The sequence below is a fragment of the Chiloscyllium plagiosum genome, chromosome 32 (genome assembly GCF_004010195.1).
Source record: "Chiloscyllium plagiosum isolate BGI_BamShark_2017 chromosome 32, ASM401019v2, whole genome shotgun sequence".
Taxonomy (NCBI): domain Eukaryota; kingdom Metazoa; phylum Chordata; class Chondrichthyes; order Orectolobiformes; family Hemiscylliidae; genus Chiloscyllium; species Chiloscyllium plagiosum.
In genome coordinates this window covers 44,091,138-44,107,402 of record NC_057741.1, presented here as the reverse complement: position 1 = coordinate 44,107,402, position 16,265 = coordinate 44,091,138, and the positions used below count along the sequence as shown (strand labels likewise).

At 40.2% G+C, this 16,265-nt stretch overlaps 1 protein-coding gene across 1 annotated transcript in view; it reads right to left on the bottom strand.

Moving 5' to 3' along the window:
- pde8a (phosphodiesterase 8A) overlaps nucleotides 1-16,265 on the bottom strand; it is a 131,139-nt gene that overhangs the window by 66,951 nt on the left and 47,923 nt on the right. Inside the window, exons 2-5 of the mRNA XM_043673974.1 lie at nucleotides 9,043-9,099; nucleotides 5,096-5,286; nucleotides 3,867-3,926; nucleotides 2,453-2,635 (exon numbers count right to left, since the gene is read on the bottom strand). Of these exons, the coding sequence (XP_043529909.1) occupies nucleotides 2,453-2,635; nucleotides 3,867-3,926; nucleotides 5,096-5,286; nucleotides 9,043-9,099 (491 nt within the window). The remainder of the gene's footprint in view (nucleotides 1-2,452; nucleotides 2,636-3,866; nucleotides 3,927-5,095; nucleotides 5,287-9,042; nucleotides 9,100-16,265) is intronic.

The window sequence follows — 16,265 nt, the reverse complement described above, 5'->3', positions numbered from 1 at the left end:
TGGGGTCATGTTGCAGTTGTATAAGACTCTGGTGCGGCCGCATCTGGAATATTGTGTGCAGTTTTGGTCGCCATACTATAGGAAGGATGTGGAGGCACTGGAACGGGTGCAGAGGAGGTTTACCAGGATGTTGCCTGGTATGGAAGGAAGATCGTATGAGGAAAGACTGAGACACTTGGGGCTGTTTTCATTAGAGAAAAGAAGGTTTAGGGGTGACTTGATTGAGGTGTACAAGATGATTAGGGGGTTAGATAGGGTTGAACCTTTTCCCGCGTATGGAGTCGGGTATTACAAGGGGGCATAGCTTTAAATTAAGGGGGGGTAGATATGGGACTGAAGTTAGGGGTAGGTTCTTCACTCAGCGTGTCGTAAGTTCATGGAATGCCCTGCCTGTAGCAGTGGTGGACTCTCCCTCTTTATGGGCATTTAAGCGGGCATTGGATAGGTATATGGAGGATAGTGGGTTAGTATTGGTTAGGTGGGCTTGGATCGGCGCAACATCGAGGGCCAAAGGGCCTGTACTGCGCTGTATTCTTCTATGTTCTATGATCTATAATATTAAAACTAGCTCCCTTCATCTCAAAAACACATTCATACAAAGAGGACATGACAACATTGTTCTGCAGAGGGATTATGACTCGATTAAAAATAAGCAAAAAAAGGAGCAACATCCTTGTGGGTCAAGAGGTGAAGTGCACAAATAGAATGGGTTGATTTGTCTCAGTTCCTTTGATTTCCTGTCAATGAGATCCAATTGCCACCATTCAGAGGGCGGCAGAAGATCTTCAGACAAGATTCGGATAGGAAACAGAAAGTCTGATATATGCCAAATTCTCGTGAGAGCGGAAGCCCCTTTCCTTACAAACCTCTAGTATATTCAAAAAAAAAGCAGCAACTTGGTCCAAATGTTGCTGCTTTGCAATGGACAACACAGACCCTTCAATTCTCTTTGCCCTTCCTGTGCTCCAATAAACAAAGTAATAAAACTCATTTTTCTTCTCTTTAAAGATTTAGTATGCATTCTCCACAAAGTCAACTAACTTTCGTAGAGAGACAGACCCCAGTAGCCTTTGGTTTTTTTGACTTGAGTTTCGATAAGTCAGTCACATGGTAAACACTTTGCATCCCAGGTATTGTCTAAATTTTCCATTTCCCAAAAAGGTGATACATACAATACACCCCCAGAAATCTACTTCTGCACTCACTTTAGAATAATCTCCTTTATTTCATATATTTTAATTCCCCATTTTCCCTAAAATAAATTGCTTTACAGTTCTCTGTACTAAAATACACCAGTCATGAGATACTATTTCTTAATTCTTAACCAAACAGGTCTACTCTTCAGTCCTATTTCTTTGCTCCTTAATTAATGCTGTCACCCGATCTTTTTCCCCTTCCTTAGCACTCCTGAAACACCTTGAACCTAGGAATATTTATTACCTGGTGTTGTCCTCTTTTAAGCAAGTTTCCACATAACCATCTGTTTGCATTTTACCACATCTATTCACCATTCTTTGATCATTTCCCTACAGACATCATAAACCTAATTTCAACTTTATTGCATTTCGCACTCGTCTAATTTCACCTAAAACCTATTTTTTACTCTAGTGTTAAAGGTCTTCCCATTCTTTGTGCATCTTATATTCCTGGATCTCAAACCCCTCTCAAGTTAACTTAAATATTCCGCCACAGCACATTTCTTCCGCCTCTAGTTGTGGAAACTGGCAATATCGAATTAGCATCCTAGTCATTTCCTCCTAACCCCCGCCCCCCCACCCCACACACAAATGCAATTTCTCATGCTTTTACACCCAACAAACTCCTTTTTTCTATGGCTAATTACTTCTTTTAGTGGACAAATACTTGTTAAAAGTAGTGTAAACAGCTTTCACATTACTTGCTCACTTTACTGTTGTATTATATCTTCTCTATCTTTATCCATATCTTGGTAATTCTTTGCCCATTTTTTAAACATCCTCCAACCCTCAGACCTACAACTCCCAACTGGCAACATTGCACTCATGCTCTGATAACGTAATACCATCAGTAAATTCTCTAGCCACAGGCGAACTCCTTTTCCAGTTAAGTTTTTATTCCTCAAGGAAATGCATACACGTTGAGAATTTACCAAATGCCTCAGCCAACCTGTCTCACATATTCATCAACAGGCTTTATTTAAATTAAAGACCCTAGTTTGGATATAAGCATGAGTTCTCAAATTTGACCATATTAGGACCACCATGTCCTTTACTTCAAAAGAATACTATCTGCAGAATTACTTAATTCTAGATAAAATAGCCAAACCCCAGTTTACTTTCTGACATGGTTATGAAAACTTTTTATTTTTAACACTGATTGGAATACTTAAAGTTTGAAGGAGCCTGGTAAAATTATTTCATATCAAATTTTGTGGAAATGACTGGGTGATTTCTTTAAAAGAAGTCACTGAAACCTCATTATGGATGCTGGAGATTTTTGTTTAAACAAGGCTTCCTGGAAAGAGAATGGCAGGTGGTAACTACCTACTTTGCTGTAGACTCTGCTGAGGCTGGTCTGGAACAGTGACTGGCTTGGAGGTATTCTTGATTTATCTGGTTCAGTTGCTAAGATCAAGCTATCTAGCTGATCTCTCTTTCTGAAAACAAAACCCTTAATATCAGTTCAGAATGAAACCTTTGGATATTTTGAGAGAATGCTTGAAAGAAAACCTTAAGATGGTATTGCCTGAGCAACCTGTGTCTACATGACTTCATACAAATATCATGATTTGACCAAACATGCCAAAACATCAGATTAATGGATTTGAGCAACATTCTACACTTTATCTTCTGACCTTCAAGTATAACACTGGTCAGATTTTTTCTCCCTTTTCAGAAAACAAATCTTTGCACAGAAATCCGAACATTTTTAACTTTTCTCCTGAAGTGTGCACATATTTGCATATGACTGGCAGATATTTAGAAGGATAAGCATTTATTCTTCTGTATCACTGACTGTGTATATGCTAACCAATTGCATCATTATTTAATAAGTTTTGTTTTGATAACCGACTTAATTATGTTTAAGAAATCTGATTAAATCTGATCAGATTTAAGAAATCTGGCTGTTCAAACCTGGTAGAGATAAGGTATTTAGTTGTCAGGTATTTAGATTTAAATCATATTGGTAACTGGAAGGACGATTATTTTTATTTCAGGTTGTGACCTGTGGAGCAGTCTCTGTCAGAACTGCACATTATTCTACAAATGAGATCTGAATATGTTCCATGAACTCACTTTGAAAGTTACTTGTGTCAGTTTGGTCTGTCAAGCTTGCATGAAGATTAAAATTGTCCAGAAGTATTACATTACCTTCTATTACATGTTCCTTTAATTTTCTAGTTCACACTCTGTCCAACAATGTCATTACTGATAGTGATCTGTACACTAAGGATTGATAGTGATATTCAAATTCAAAAGGGGTTTGATAACTAGAGTCAGGAGAAACTAGTTTTCAATAGGAAAGAGCTACTAACCAGAGGCTTTAGATTAATGTAATCAATAAATGTACTGCATGAAATGAAGAAAAAGCATGTTAGAATATTTTGGAATGCGTGAGCGAGTGATGGAAGTATTTTCCATCTTAAATTTCAAAGAAGAATTGAGTAAACAAAAAAATTGCAGGGCTTTGAGAAAAAGAATGTAACTAAACCTGTTCAAAGAGACAGCAATTGAATAATGGGTTAAACGGTCATCTCCAAATTGTACTGTTCCAACCTTACGGAGCATTAAGACTTTATACCATCGCCTTAGCTACAAAGTCTGAACCAGTTACTTTAATGAAGGATGCCTTTCTTTCAGCTGTTTTTCAAAAATTAAAGTACTTACGGTCGTTTTGCAACAGCAACAATGACAGCATTTTCCGCTGATTTTATTGCTCTGATGGATCTACAAGCAATGAACACAATTACTTTACCATCATAAACAACAGAAACAGTGTATAAATGAACAGAATCATGGTCCACTGATCAATAGAATAGTACTATTACTTAATTCTAGGGAAACTTGATCAATGCACAAAAAGCCAGAAAGATTTTCATATCAAGCACACCAACCTCGCCTTTCAAGACTCATCTCTCTCTCTCTCAGACTTACATGAATATGTACACATACACACACAAAGATCAGCTACATCAGTTAAAAAGGTTATGAAAAGGTGAACCAGCATTACACATCTGGTGAAAAGTGAGTGTTTTCCTGTATTCCAGCAGATAAAAGTTTCAGTTTTGGGAAACATTTCATTCTAACAACAGAGTAAAATGTACTAAGAATCATTACAGGCTTTAAGAAATACCAAAGTGAATTTAAATTTTAAAATTTAAAACAGAAGTACTTTCAAGCAATAACATTCTGGTATCTGGATCTCAACAATTTATTCAGAATCAGAACCAAACGCATGGTGGATGTGTGGCTGCAGAATGATTCCAAAGAAAGTGCGGCGTTCACAGATGATGTTCAATACCATGAATATGGTCTTCAAGTATTTGTCATGTACTGGCGACAGTCACAGCCCATCATTCATCTCATTAAACAGAGACAAATATTCGAGAAACATGTTCCATTTCTCTCTGAAAAGGGGGAGATTAATTACTGCATAGAGATTTAAAGTCAGTTCATCAAGTGTACATGGTCTTCTCTCATTTCAGTTCCCAGAGGACTGATGTACATATCCAACGTTTGTTAGCTTTCTCTTCACCTGTTGCATTATTCAAATGAAGAGATTTCTTAAAGAGATGAAATTATTTCTCTAGCTGCTTGTTGATACATATAACATCTAACACAAAAACTCGAGGAAGCTACTCAGCAGGAAATCAAATACAAGTCAAAAACTGAAAACACTGGAAGTACTCTCAGCAGGTGGAGAGAGAAACAGTTAACATTTCAGTTTGATTACCATTCATTAGTGTTAAATTTGCAGCATTTTTATTGCCATTTTAGATTTCCATCATCCACATTATTTTGCTTTAGTAGGTGAAACAGAATCTGATAGCTGGCATCACCATCATGTAACTTACTGGGCACAGTGATGAATCAATTGAAACAGTGCAGCAACTCACCGACATAGTGCCTCTGCATCAAAGTATGTGGAATGTCTATGATCTATGATGATGATCTCATGATTCTTGTCTAAGAAACATTCCAGTGCAGCCTCTGGCGTCTGTGCCACATTGCACTTGTACCCCGCCCTGTCACATGCCCACCAGAATCCAGTACTCTGGCTATCTTCCTTGGCAAACACTAGAAGTACCTGGAGAAGAGAAAAGCATTCATAATAAAGTACTTTGGTTGATCTTGGAGAGAAGAGTAGATTTGTTGCAAGTATTTAAACATTAAATTTATTTTCTGTGTTTTTATTTTAAAAGTGTCACAAGTTTACACTGAATTATCAAATTCAGACCCACAAAACAATTGAGGCTTTAAAAGTTTCACATTTTTCTGGCAACTCAGAATAACGTTTGCTCAGGTCTTCCAGCAGCCAGATCCAGTGAAGGAGTTAATGTACTGTTCCCATTCACTGTGTTCTGCTTTCTTCATCAAGTTCAAAACAACTCTGAGAACAGCAGAATGGGATGGCGTCAGAGCTTTAAGTCTGTTTTGCAACATGCAGGGATACCTTCCAGCAATTGTACAAAGCACCAATTCTCACTTTTACATTATTACTTTAAAGTTTGTTGCAAGTGTCGCCTGGTTGTATGTAAATGCTAGTCTCACTTAAATCTCCACATTTAAAGCCTGATCAACAAAGCCAAAAATCTCTAGCTCACGCCAGATAAATCAGATGAATAGAAGACCATTATCAGGAACATAACTTGGCTGAGTTTCAAAACTTTCACATGTGGTTTGAGTTCAAGTTGAGCAATTCATCTTTTACCGAAAATACAACTACAACCTGACCGAAATGTTGAAGTAACCTGGCCATGTGAACGCAAATTGTCATCCCAAAAAGGTGATCTGATCTTAAATACCTGTACAAAGGCTGTATATAACCAGATCCTGCAAAACTAAACTAAGCCATAACACTCCTGTTCAGATCAAATTCCATGTGGCCCACAGGTAAATAACCCACTACCCTTCTATTTAGTCAAGACAACAGCAAATATTTTATGTAAAATGAGTTCAACTTCTAAAACTGAACTGCTAAGTACCAGCCTGATGTAGCAGCTTTCAGTTGTTAAATATTTTAAGAAGCTGAGACAGTTAAAATCAATTGCTGAATGACTGGGACATTTAAGCCTGCAGTTCTGCATTTAACACTATTCACAACGTTGAACAAGTGATAACCATACATTCAGCAGGAAGAAATGTATGGTCCAGATCATTCAATCTATAGCAGCGACAGTTGAGTTACTACATCAGACATTAAAGTGAAGTACACCTGAATCAATTCTTTTCTTTTTCCCCCCATTGGTAATAGATAGCAGTCATATTATTGCAATATTTGCAAAATCACAGGACCCAAGAATCTGAAGTCCTGGTCATGTACCCATGTTGAACTTCAGGTAGAATGTTGGAATCCCTCATTGGAGCTGAAACAAGACAGCACCAAACTTCACAGCATTGGAGGGAGCCAATTTTTAACACAACCGCCATCTACTCAAAACAAAGCTTTAATGCAGGAAGACAGACCCTCTGCACATTACTGAGCCATGCTGGGAGGTGGAGGGTTGTTGGAGGTTGCATCGCAGGGGTGGGGGTGCCTTGGAGATCCAGGCCATTCCTTAACTCAATGTCCCCAGCCAGACGTTATGAACTCTTTCTTATAGCAGTGACCTTGGATGGCACACATAGCTTCAAGGATATCAACATTAGTTGGTAAGAGAGAATACTATCAGATACCCTGCACTTTAATAAGAGCCAATTGCAGAGGGGTGACAGGCAACCACACCCACACTTCCATTCTGATCTCACAGAAACCTGCTGTACCCTAACACTGTAACCCATATTGGGTTGAACACCCAATTTCTTGGCATTCATTACTAGTTTCCCTGTTCCTAATATTTGCATGGTTTTGGTTTCCACATGCAAGCAGGATATACTTGCCTGCGATATAATGTAAAAAAAGGTTTATTAGACTTATCACCAGGATGAGAGCGCTGTCTAATGAGAAGAGATTGACGTAGAATAAGGCTATACTCTTGACAGCTCAGGAGAATGAGGTGGTCTCAATGAAGCACGAAAGATGACAAAAGTAAATACTGGGAGATCATTCAATTTCCCCCTGCTGGAGAATCTGAAACTCTTTTCCCAAGTCTCAAAAATGAATAGTCAACCATTTCTTATTCTGCTGAAAAATTTCTTTGCTCAGATTTTGTTTTTTGGAAATTAGTTTCCCCTGAAGTGTATGGATCCTCAAGTCAAAACCAATAGTGTTTTGGATTCTCAGGGAATCAAAGTATATTTGTGTCACAGAGACAGTGATTATATTAGCAAAATAATGGAACCTGACTCCCATAAACATTCAATATCATTACTGTTGCTGAATTCCCACTTGCAACACCCCAAGTGTTAGCAGTGACCAGAAACTGAACTGGTTCTAAATCTACCTGCTCAGAAAAGTTATGACAAACCTCTGCAATATATGGGACTTGAACCCAGGTCACCTGGCTCTGAGGCAGGTTACTCCCAATGAACTAGCCATTTGAAATGTTGGCTTCAAGAACAGGTCAGATGTTGGGATCCTGCATCAAGTAACTTACACTGCATCTTCCAAAGCTAGTCCATCATCTACAAGGCACAAGTCAGGAGTGTGATGGAATATTCTCCACTTGCTTGGATAAGTACAGCTCCAACAGCATGCAAGAAGCTCACCAGTCAGCACATGAAACATTCATTTCCTCCACCACCAGCACATAACTGCTACAGTGTCCCATATACAAGGTGACCAGCAGTTGTTTGCGAAGTCTCTTTCAGCAGCACCTTCCAAACATACACTCACTTGGAGAGGACTGTGCAGGAAATAGTATTCATTCCAAGGCCCACTTCTCCCTGACTTTAAAGTATCATCTGCTTTCTCACTGGACCATTTTTTAAATTGGAAACTCCCCATTTTTGCAAAGGTAATCAGGGAAAGCAATTAATTCTGGCCTTGCAGTCACATCACACTAATATTATAAAAAGGTAAACCCTAAACCTATTGTGGTTATAAAGCAGAGTTGAGATAAATGGTAATCCTGATGAGAATGAAGGGTCGGCTCAAGGGTCCATTTCACGTACTACAGTTTCTTCTTGGCATTTAAGATGTTGGAATCTATTGTATTTTTACATTTTATAATACATAAAAATGTGACCAACTTTTAGCTGCATCTCACTTTTGCTACTCTTAAGAAGCCATTCTTTATGTCTTATTTGTATCCTTCTGAGCTTAGGTAAATGGAGCTGAACTTCCTCAAAGATAATCATTCATGGATCTCACAGGCACAATACCCAGGGTGAGCTCCAGAACTATCAAAGTTCAGTGGGATGTCTCGATATCTGGACACAAATATCTGAAAATAAGTTGTGCAGAAAACAGCAAGATGTACTGTCCCCAACACAAGCATCCTGCTTTCCAATCCCTGCATTTTCAAACGGAAGCTCAACTCAATCGCAATAAACTTACTGAGCCTCCACATTAAAGTCAAAAATAAAGTCCCTTTTGTCCAGGTGATTTTAATGCAAGAGGAAACAATCCACTCAATCTCAAATAAAATAAACTTTACACTTTTTAACCTCAAAACTGATTTTGAACGCATTGATTACAACAATCAACATATACTATCTTTGTATAAAAGACTAGAAGAAATTATGGACTGCTAATTACGGATACTATACAATAATCATTTATATCTAACCAATCTGGATTATTAAATTCTTTAAATATAAACTTGCAGTCAGCATTAGTGCACTTGCTAATGTTATTCTGCAAATTCTTTCCATAATATTTCAGGCTAATTTGTTCTAAACAAAGCTCAGGGATTGAGCCAGATCGCAACTTCAGAAGCATATTCCACTGCATTGTTCACACCTGAATGGGATCCTGGTGGATCTTCATTGGTCCAAACTGAACCTCAGTCACTGCTCCCTGCAGAGAAAAGAAAACAAATTAAAATTACAAACATATTCAGTTTATATAAAGTTGGACATTTGCAACAGAGGTGTAGCAGTTGTGATGAGATCAGCCAGGTAGACCTCAGCATAAGAGTTATTTGATTGGGGCTGTTAATCTGGTCCAATCAGAGATCCCTGGTAACAGATAAAAACAGAAGTGTTCACTGTGTCTTACACCTGCACAGAAAAAAAAATAAAAAAATAAAAAAAAATAAACAGAAGTGTCTTTGCCACTGGGCAGTGGGGATCCCCAGTGGAGGGAGTCCTCCCCCTTTCTCTCAGGGATCTGGGGTGGAGGGTGCTGCACGGAGCGGTCCCCTGCAACCGCAGATTGCGGTGGGTCACGGACTCCCAGCCCAACCGCTTGTTCTGTGGCGCTGTGGAGTCCGTGGACCACGTGTATATTGGGTGGGGGTGTTTGCACTCCCTTTTTGATTTACTTAAAAAGTTCCTCCTCTGCTTTTGGTTGCACTTCAGTCCCACGCTCCTGATCTTCGGGAACCCGGTACGGGAGGAGGGAGGGCAGGTCTGAAGACCTCCTCGTGGGTCTGCTCCTGGCCATAAACAAGTCCAGGCAGCGGGCCGTGGAAGGGGTCGTTAAAGCCGACTGCCTGCCCCTCTTCCGCGGTTAGGAGGAGGAAGCTGGAGAAATCTGGATTCATCCCTTGCATGCAGATGAGTGTAGATTTCTCCAGCTTCATTTCCCCGACCCCCACCTTATCTCAGTCCCAATCCTCGGACTCAGCACCGCCTTCTTGACCTGCAATCTTCTTCCTGACCTCTCCGCCCTCCACCCCCTCTCCGGCCTATCACCCTCACCTTAACCTCCTTCCACCTATTGCATTCCCAATGCCCCTCCCCCAAGTCCCTCCTCCCTACCTTTTATCTTAGCCTGCTTGGCACACCCTCCTCATTCCTGAAGAAGGGCTTATGCCTGAAACGTCGATTCTCCTGCTCCTTGAATGCTGCCTGACCTGCTGCGCTTTTCCAGCAACACATTTTTCAGCTTTCATAGAACAAGCTTTTTTATTCAAAGTCTGTAAACAGATTTATTGCGATCTCTAGTGAAAGTCAGTGACCACTGAAAGCTCCTGAAGCAAAATGTTTCAGATACTGGAAATCTAAACAATGAAAAGTGCTGAAAATATCTAGCAAGTCTGGCAGCAACTGCAAAGAGAGAAAGAGTTAATATTACAGATTTATGCCCTTTCCTTCAATGAAGGGTCAGTCACAGGCCTGAAATATCAACTCTGTTGCTCCCTCCATAGATGTGAAACCTGAAGTTCCAGAAATCTAATTTGTCTATTGAGGATTACAGACTAAATTTCATCCAAATTATTAAAAAGGGCACTCTGCCTCTGTGAATTAGTCATTTTTACATAAATCAGAATTTGACTTGACCTGCAACAAACTCAGAGTACATATGAATAAATTTATCAACACTCCTCAATAAACAGACTCAAACTTACTCAAATTGAACTAAACTCAGAATTAAGCCACACATTCCACAGAATGTAGATAGACTGTTACCATTATTCATTTCATCATGCCTGTATTACTTTGTGGAAAAGTCACAAAGTTGCTAACCTGGTTTAATTTTAATATAGAATTATAGAACCCCCACAGCATGGAAGCAGGCCATTCAGCTCTGAGTCCACACCGACCCTCCAAAGAGCATCCCACCCAGAACCACCCCTGTAACCCTGCATTTCCCATGCATTAGTCTACATATCCCAAGACACTATGGGCCAATTCATCTAATCTGCACATTTTTGGATTACGGGAGGAATCTGAAGCACCCGAAGGAAGCCCATGCAGACACGGGAGAATGTGCAAAGTCCACCCAGACAGTCACCTGAGGCTGAAGTAGAACCTGGGTCCTTGACGCGAGGGCAGCAGTGCTAACCACTGAGCCCGCATGTAACATAACACCACAACACTAACAAGGAGGTCAAAGAAGATTACAATGGGGATTATAAAGAAATCTTCTGAAGGCCTGACTGGGCAGAGGGGTTTTCTGGGTGATGTTGAGCCTCATAACAGCATTTTCGTACAAGAACTCCAGAAAACTGGCACATATGAAAGTTCAGAGAAAGATGGGAACAAGAAACAATCCATTGGAGTGGACAGCAAGGAAGAGTTCATCAGACACAAGGGCCCAGTGCGGTTTGTCAAAGATGGAGGTGATAGTCGCTCAGCTTTATATCTTAGGTGAATCAGTGTTGCATTAAATGAGGCTTAGGACAGTTTGAGTTGCTGAACATTGGGAAAGCAAATCAATACTTAATGATGGGATGCTTTAAGGTTTTAGCAGTAGAGGGGACTGGAAAGTACTGGACTTGGCCTTATTGCTGGATTACTAATTAAGAAACTTCAGTAATATCCTGGGGACCTGGGTTCAAATTTCACCATGGCAGATGGTGGGGGTTGAATTCAATAAAAATCTGGAATTAAAGAGTCGAATGATGCTCATGAAACCATTGTCGATGGTCAGGAAACCCTAATGGATTACTGATGATTTTCTTTTTAAAATGGAAAGAAACAGCCATCCTCAACTGGTCAGGCCTACGTCATTCTGAACTGAGAGTGGCATTAGATTACTAACAGTGTGGAAACAGGCCCTTCGGCCAACAAGTGCACACCAACCCTCTGAAGAGCAACCCACCCATACTCATTCCGCTACATTTACCCCTTCACCTAACACTATGGACAATTTAGCATGGCCAACTCTCCTGACCTGCACAGCTTTGGACTGTGGGAGGAAACCGGAGCACCCAGAGGAAACCCACGCAGACACGGGGAGAATGTGCAACCTCCACTCAGACAGTTGCCTGAAGTGGGAATTGAACCCGGGTCTCTGGCGCTGTGAGGCAGCAGTGCTAACCAGTGTTCGACTCCTAACAGCCCTCTGGGGAATTAGGGCTGGGCAATAAATATCCACCTTGTGACTGAATAATTTTAAAAACTGATAATAGGTCAAAAAGGTGGAGTTAAAGGGCTAAAGAATACAGGAATTTTCACCACTGCAGCTGACCTCAGCAGGTTCCTGCTGACACATGATAGAAAAGGAGTTTGCTGAGCAGTCAGAGAGAATGGGCACAATAGCTTGCAGCTGGCACCACCAGACTATAATGGTTTAGAGATGGTGGGGAGAGGGGGCAAACTAGGCTGTGACGGTGTATGTATTTCAGACAGGGATTTTCTACATTAAATGTGCGATTAACCAACCAAAACAAATCAGTTCAAATGACATTTTTAAACATTGCCAAACAGACAGAGCATCACTCACTGACCTAGCTGCACACCAAGGATATTAACCTTTATAGTGTAAAATGCAGCACAACCCTAACCCCCACAAGATTTGCTCAGCCTGTATTTGCATTTAAATCCAAATTCCTAGATGCTAGGTGACTGGCTCAGGGCCAGCTGCAACCTCTTCATGCAAGAGGGACAGATAGTTCCACCACAACCATCAAAATAGGATGTGCAGTGTAATCATCAAGTGACTGGCCTAAATGCAGACAGAATCAGAGACTCTACTAATGCTTGGATTCAACAAATTCAAAGCTCAACAAATTGACAAATCAGAGGGATTCTTTGTTTCTGATAATATTATTATTATTATTAATAACAACAACAATAACAAGAGGTAGCCATTCAGTCCCTCAAGTCTTTAGCACTACTGTAATTAGTTAAATCATGGTCAATCAGGATTTTAACTCCATTTACTTATTAGTTTTGCAACACTACATTTTTTTTTAAAAACTGATCTTCAGTCTCTTGGGTTTTAGGGGGAAGATTTGGAGCTCTTGATTTTGAGGTAAGAATGTATCCTAACATCATCTTGAATGATCTAGCACTAATGTGAGGGCTACTGCAATTTGTTCTGAACTATTCCAAGAGGCAATAGCTTTCATCAATCCATCTCAACTTGTTAATGATTACTATTACCTCAATGAGATTACACCTACATTTTAGAAGCCCAGTCTAACACAGCCTTTAAGTGTAATTTAACTCTTTCGAGCTTCATTTCTCTGGTGAATCTATGCTATTCCAAAATTAATATTCAATTCATTAGCTTTAGCGGCCATACCTGACCACATTCCAGATGAAATCTGACTACAGCTTTTAACTGAAACATAATTTCCACACTAGTTACAGGACTGCTCCTGTAGCTCTGCACTGGCTATTATGTTTTTATTCTATTTCTTGTTCTTCCTCCCTGTCACTTTGGCTTCTGTTCCTTCACTGTCACACGGTCAAAATCCTGGAATTCCCTCACTAATGGCATTGTGGATCAACCCATAACAGGTGGACTGCAGCAATTCAAGAAAGCAGCTGACCATCACCTTCTCAAGAGCAACTAGAAACGGGCAATAAATGCTGACTAGCCAGCGACATCGCATAAATGAATAAAGAAGGTTACAGATTCAGCAAAGTCACCAAACTACATGCAAGACCCTAGAGATGCACAGAGGTTGCAACCATGTAAATAGGCTAACTATAGCAGTCACAGCATCACTTCCCTTCCACACACAATTCATCTTTCAATGAAGCCAAGATCCATGTTTCAGCCCATTCTGCTATAACTATTGCTCACAGTGCAATCACCACTAAAGTGGGGAAACTAAATGCAGATCAGCTGACGGTTTTGTCTAAAACTGTTCTTTCCACAACTGACCCAAAGATCCCCAATCACTTATTTCCACTTTTCACTGCAGCGCTGATCTTCAACATTGTTCCATGAGATGGTTGTTTAAAAGATGGGAAACAATGCATGTTAAAAAGCTTGAACACTGGCTTAGAATGTCAAATATAACTTTGGTTCCCACTTGGTCCCTATTTGGTCTCTAGTAGTTAGTGTCAAAAACAGCTGGTCTGATTCCATGCCTAGTGTGAAAAGGGAATAGAAACAGACCAGCATTTGGGATGGGCACCCCCAGTTGGAACACTAGGCAGTGCAGCAGTTTGCAACCTCATGATTTTAGTCCAAGTTTGCTGAAGCCTGCAATCTTATTCACCAATCTTTTCCTCATCTCTTTTAATCTGCCTAACCCTCTTTCTCAACTCATTTGTTCGAAAGTTCCATTTCCCGCACAAATCCAGTTTCTCTATCTCAATGATATCATTTCAGCCATTTAAACATCACGCATTTTCTATTCAAACATTTCTTTCCTTCCTAACATGTCTTTGCCCCTTTCTCTAGATTTTATTTCGAGTTGTGAAGTGTCTACTCCAAAACATCCAATTGCCTCTATAAATACTGACTGACCTGAGTTTCCAACACTTTTCTCTTCCTAAAGCAGCAATCTTCAGAGAGAAAACAGCAAACCCAGCTTGCTGAGCCCATGCCCCAAGAGAAATAAAGCACAAACAAAATCATTTACTTACTGTCCGAACTAGCTGAGCCATTAAGACAGCCTCCATTTTCCGTGTTAAATCTCACTGTTCATCAGGATTAAAACTAGCTGCGGTCAGAAGAATCAGACCAGATTCAAACTGTTAGCTCTCTTTCTCTCCACAGATGCTGCCAGATCTGCTGAGTTTCTACAGTGTTTGTTGCACTCAGATCTTTGCTTACTTGCAGTTTTAAGCTCACATGCACCCTGCACATGGAATTTACTCCCAATCAACTAAGCAATGATAAAGTTACAGACTGCGAGAAACCTATCCGAACGTCACAGCCATTAATCAGCTTGTGCAAACACCTCACACAAAGCAATTGGGCAGCAAGCCATATTTGCATCAACTGAGCGATTAAATAAAACTCAAGAAAACCAAAGCCATGTGGAAGTATGCCTAGCTATGACCAGTGGACATCAAGTAAGCAAAATTCACACATACTGGATGCCACCAGACTGATGCCAATGCAGTAAAATATGCAACTTTCTTTTGTGTTTTTTTGGGGGGGGTAGGGGGAGGAGAAATCTCATGCAGAGCAATTACAATGATCGGTTGCACCATGTGCCTCTGTAATTATCACTTCATTGCTAGGTTACGCTCACAACAACCATCATGTATCTAGTACATTTTACAACCTCAGGACATTCAAATCACAACCTATTAAGTACTTTTGAAATGTAATCATTGTTGTAATATAGAAAATACAGCATCCAATTTACAAACTGCATTGTTCCACAAACAATGATTAATTATTGACTAAATCAAATGTTTTTGTGAAGTTGATCGCGAGATAAACATTGGCCATAGTATTAGAGAACTTTTCTGCTCCTTATATTCCAGAAAAGTAGTTGATAAGAGGATGATATTGCAGTTAATCTGTGCTCCATCTGACATTTATGAAAGTGAAACACTATAAACTGGTGCATCCTAATTCAACCACAATCTGAGTGAAGCCCCAGTTACTACCCTTCCACCTGCATCCAATTAGATATCGGTCATACAATTACTACAGCCTAACTTCAAAAGAGTATTGTGGTGCAATAATAGTGTTCCACCTCAGGCTTCAAATCCCACTTCAGGGTGGGATAGCCACAGAGGTGCATTGTAACTTGCCCAGACAGGACGATTTTGTAAAAAGATGCTCAACTTCAAACAGACCAGTGAAATTGAAATTTTTTTAAAAAATGTCTATCCATTAGCTGGCTCACATTAATATTTCATCCAAAGAATAAGCTTTCCTCCTCTCTCCAGGCAGTGCTGCGTTATTAGATGTATAGGTCTCTCAGGTCACACACTGGCACAAGTATGGGATGCACACCACTTTTAATGATAGGGAGACAGCAAAAATCAACCAGAACAAGCAGAACTTCATAGGGAACCAGCGAGTATTGGGAACTGGACATACTATATGGACATACTCTTCCTCTCAACCTCTCGTCTCACCTGAGGTATCGTGACCCTCAGGTTAAACCACCACTAATCATCGTTTTCTTCTTAATGAGATGGCATCTGTTAAGTATACAGTGACTTTACCTTTTTAATCATCAAGGCCAGCAAGTTTCCTTTGGACTGAACCAAAGCTGATAGCCATCACCAAGGCTTCTACACAAAATGGATGGTCGGCCAGTTTTGGCCTCTTGCATGAGTCATGAGGTTTTGTCATTGCCTCGGCTCAAAGCTCTGGAATTCTCAATAAATCTCTCCACCTGTCTCTCCCTTTTGAAGCTACACCTGGAA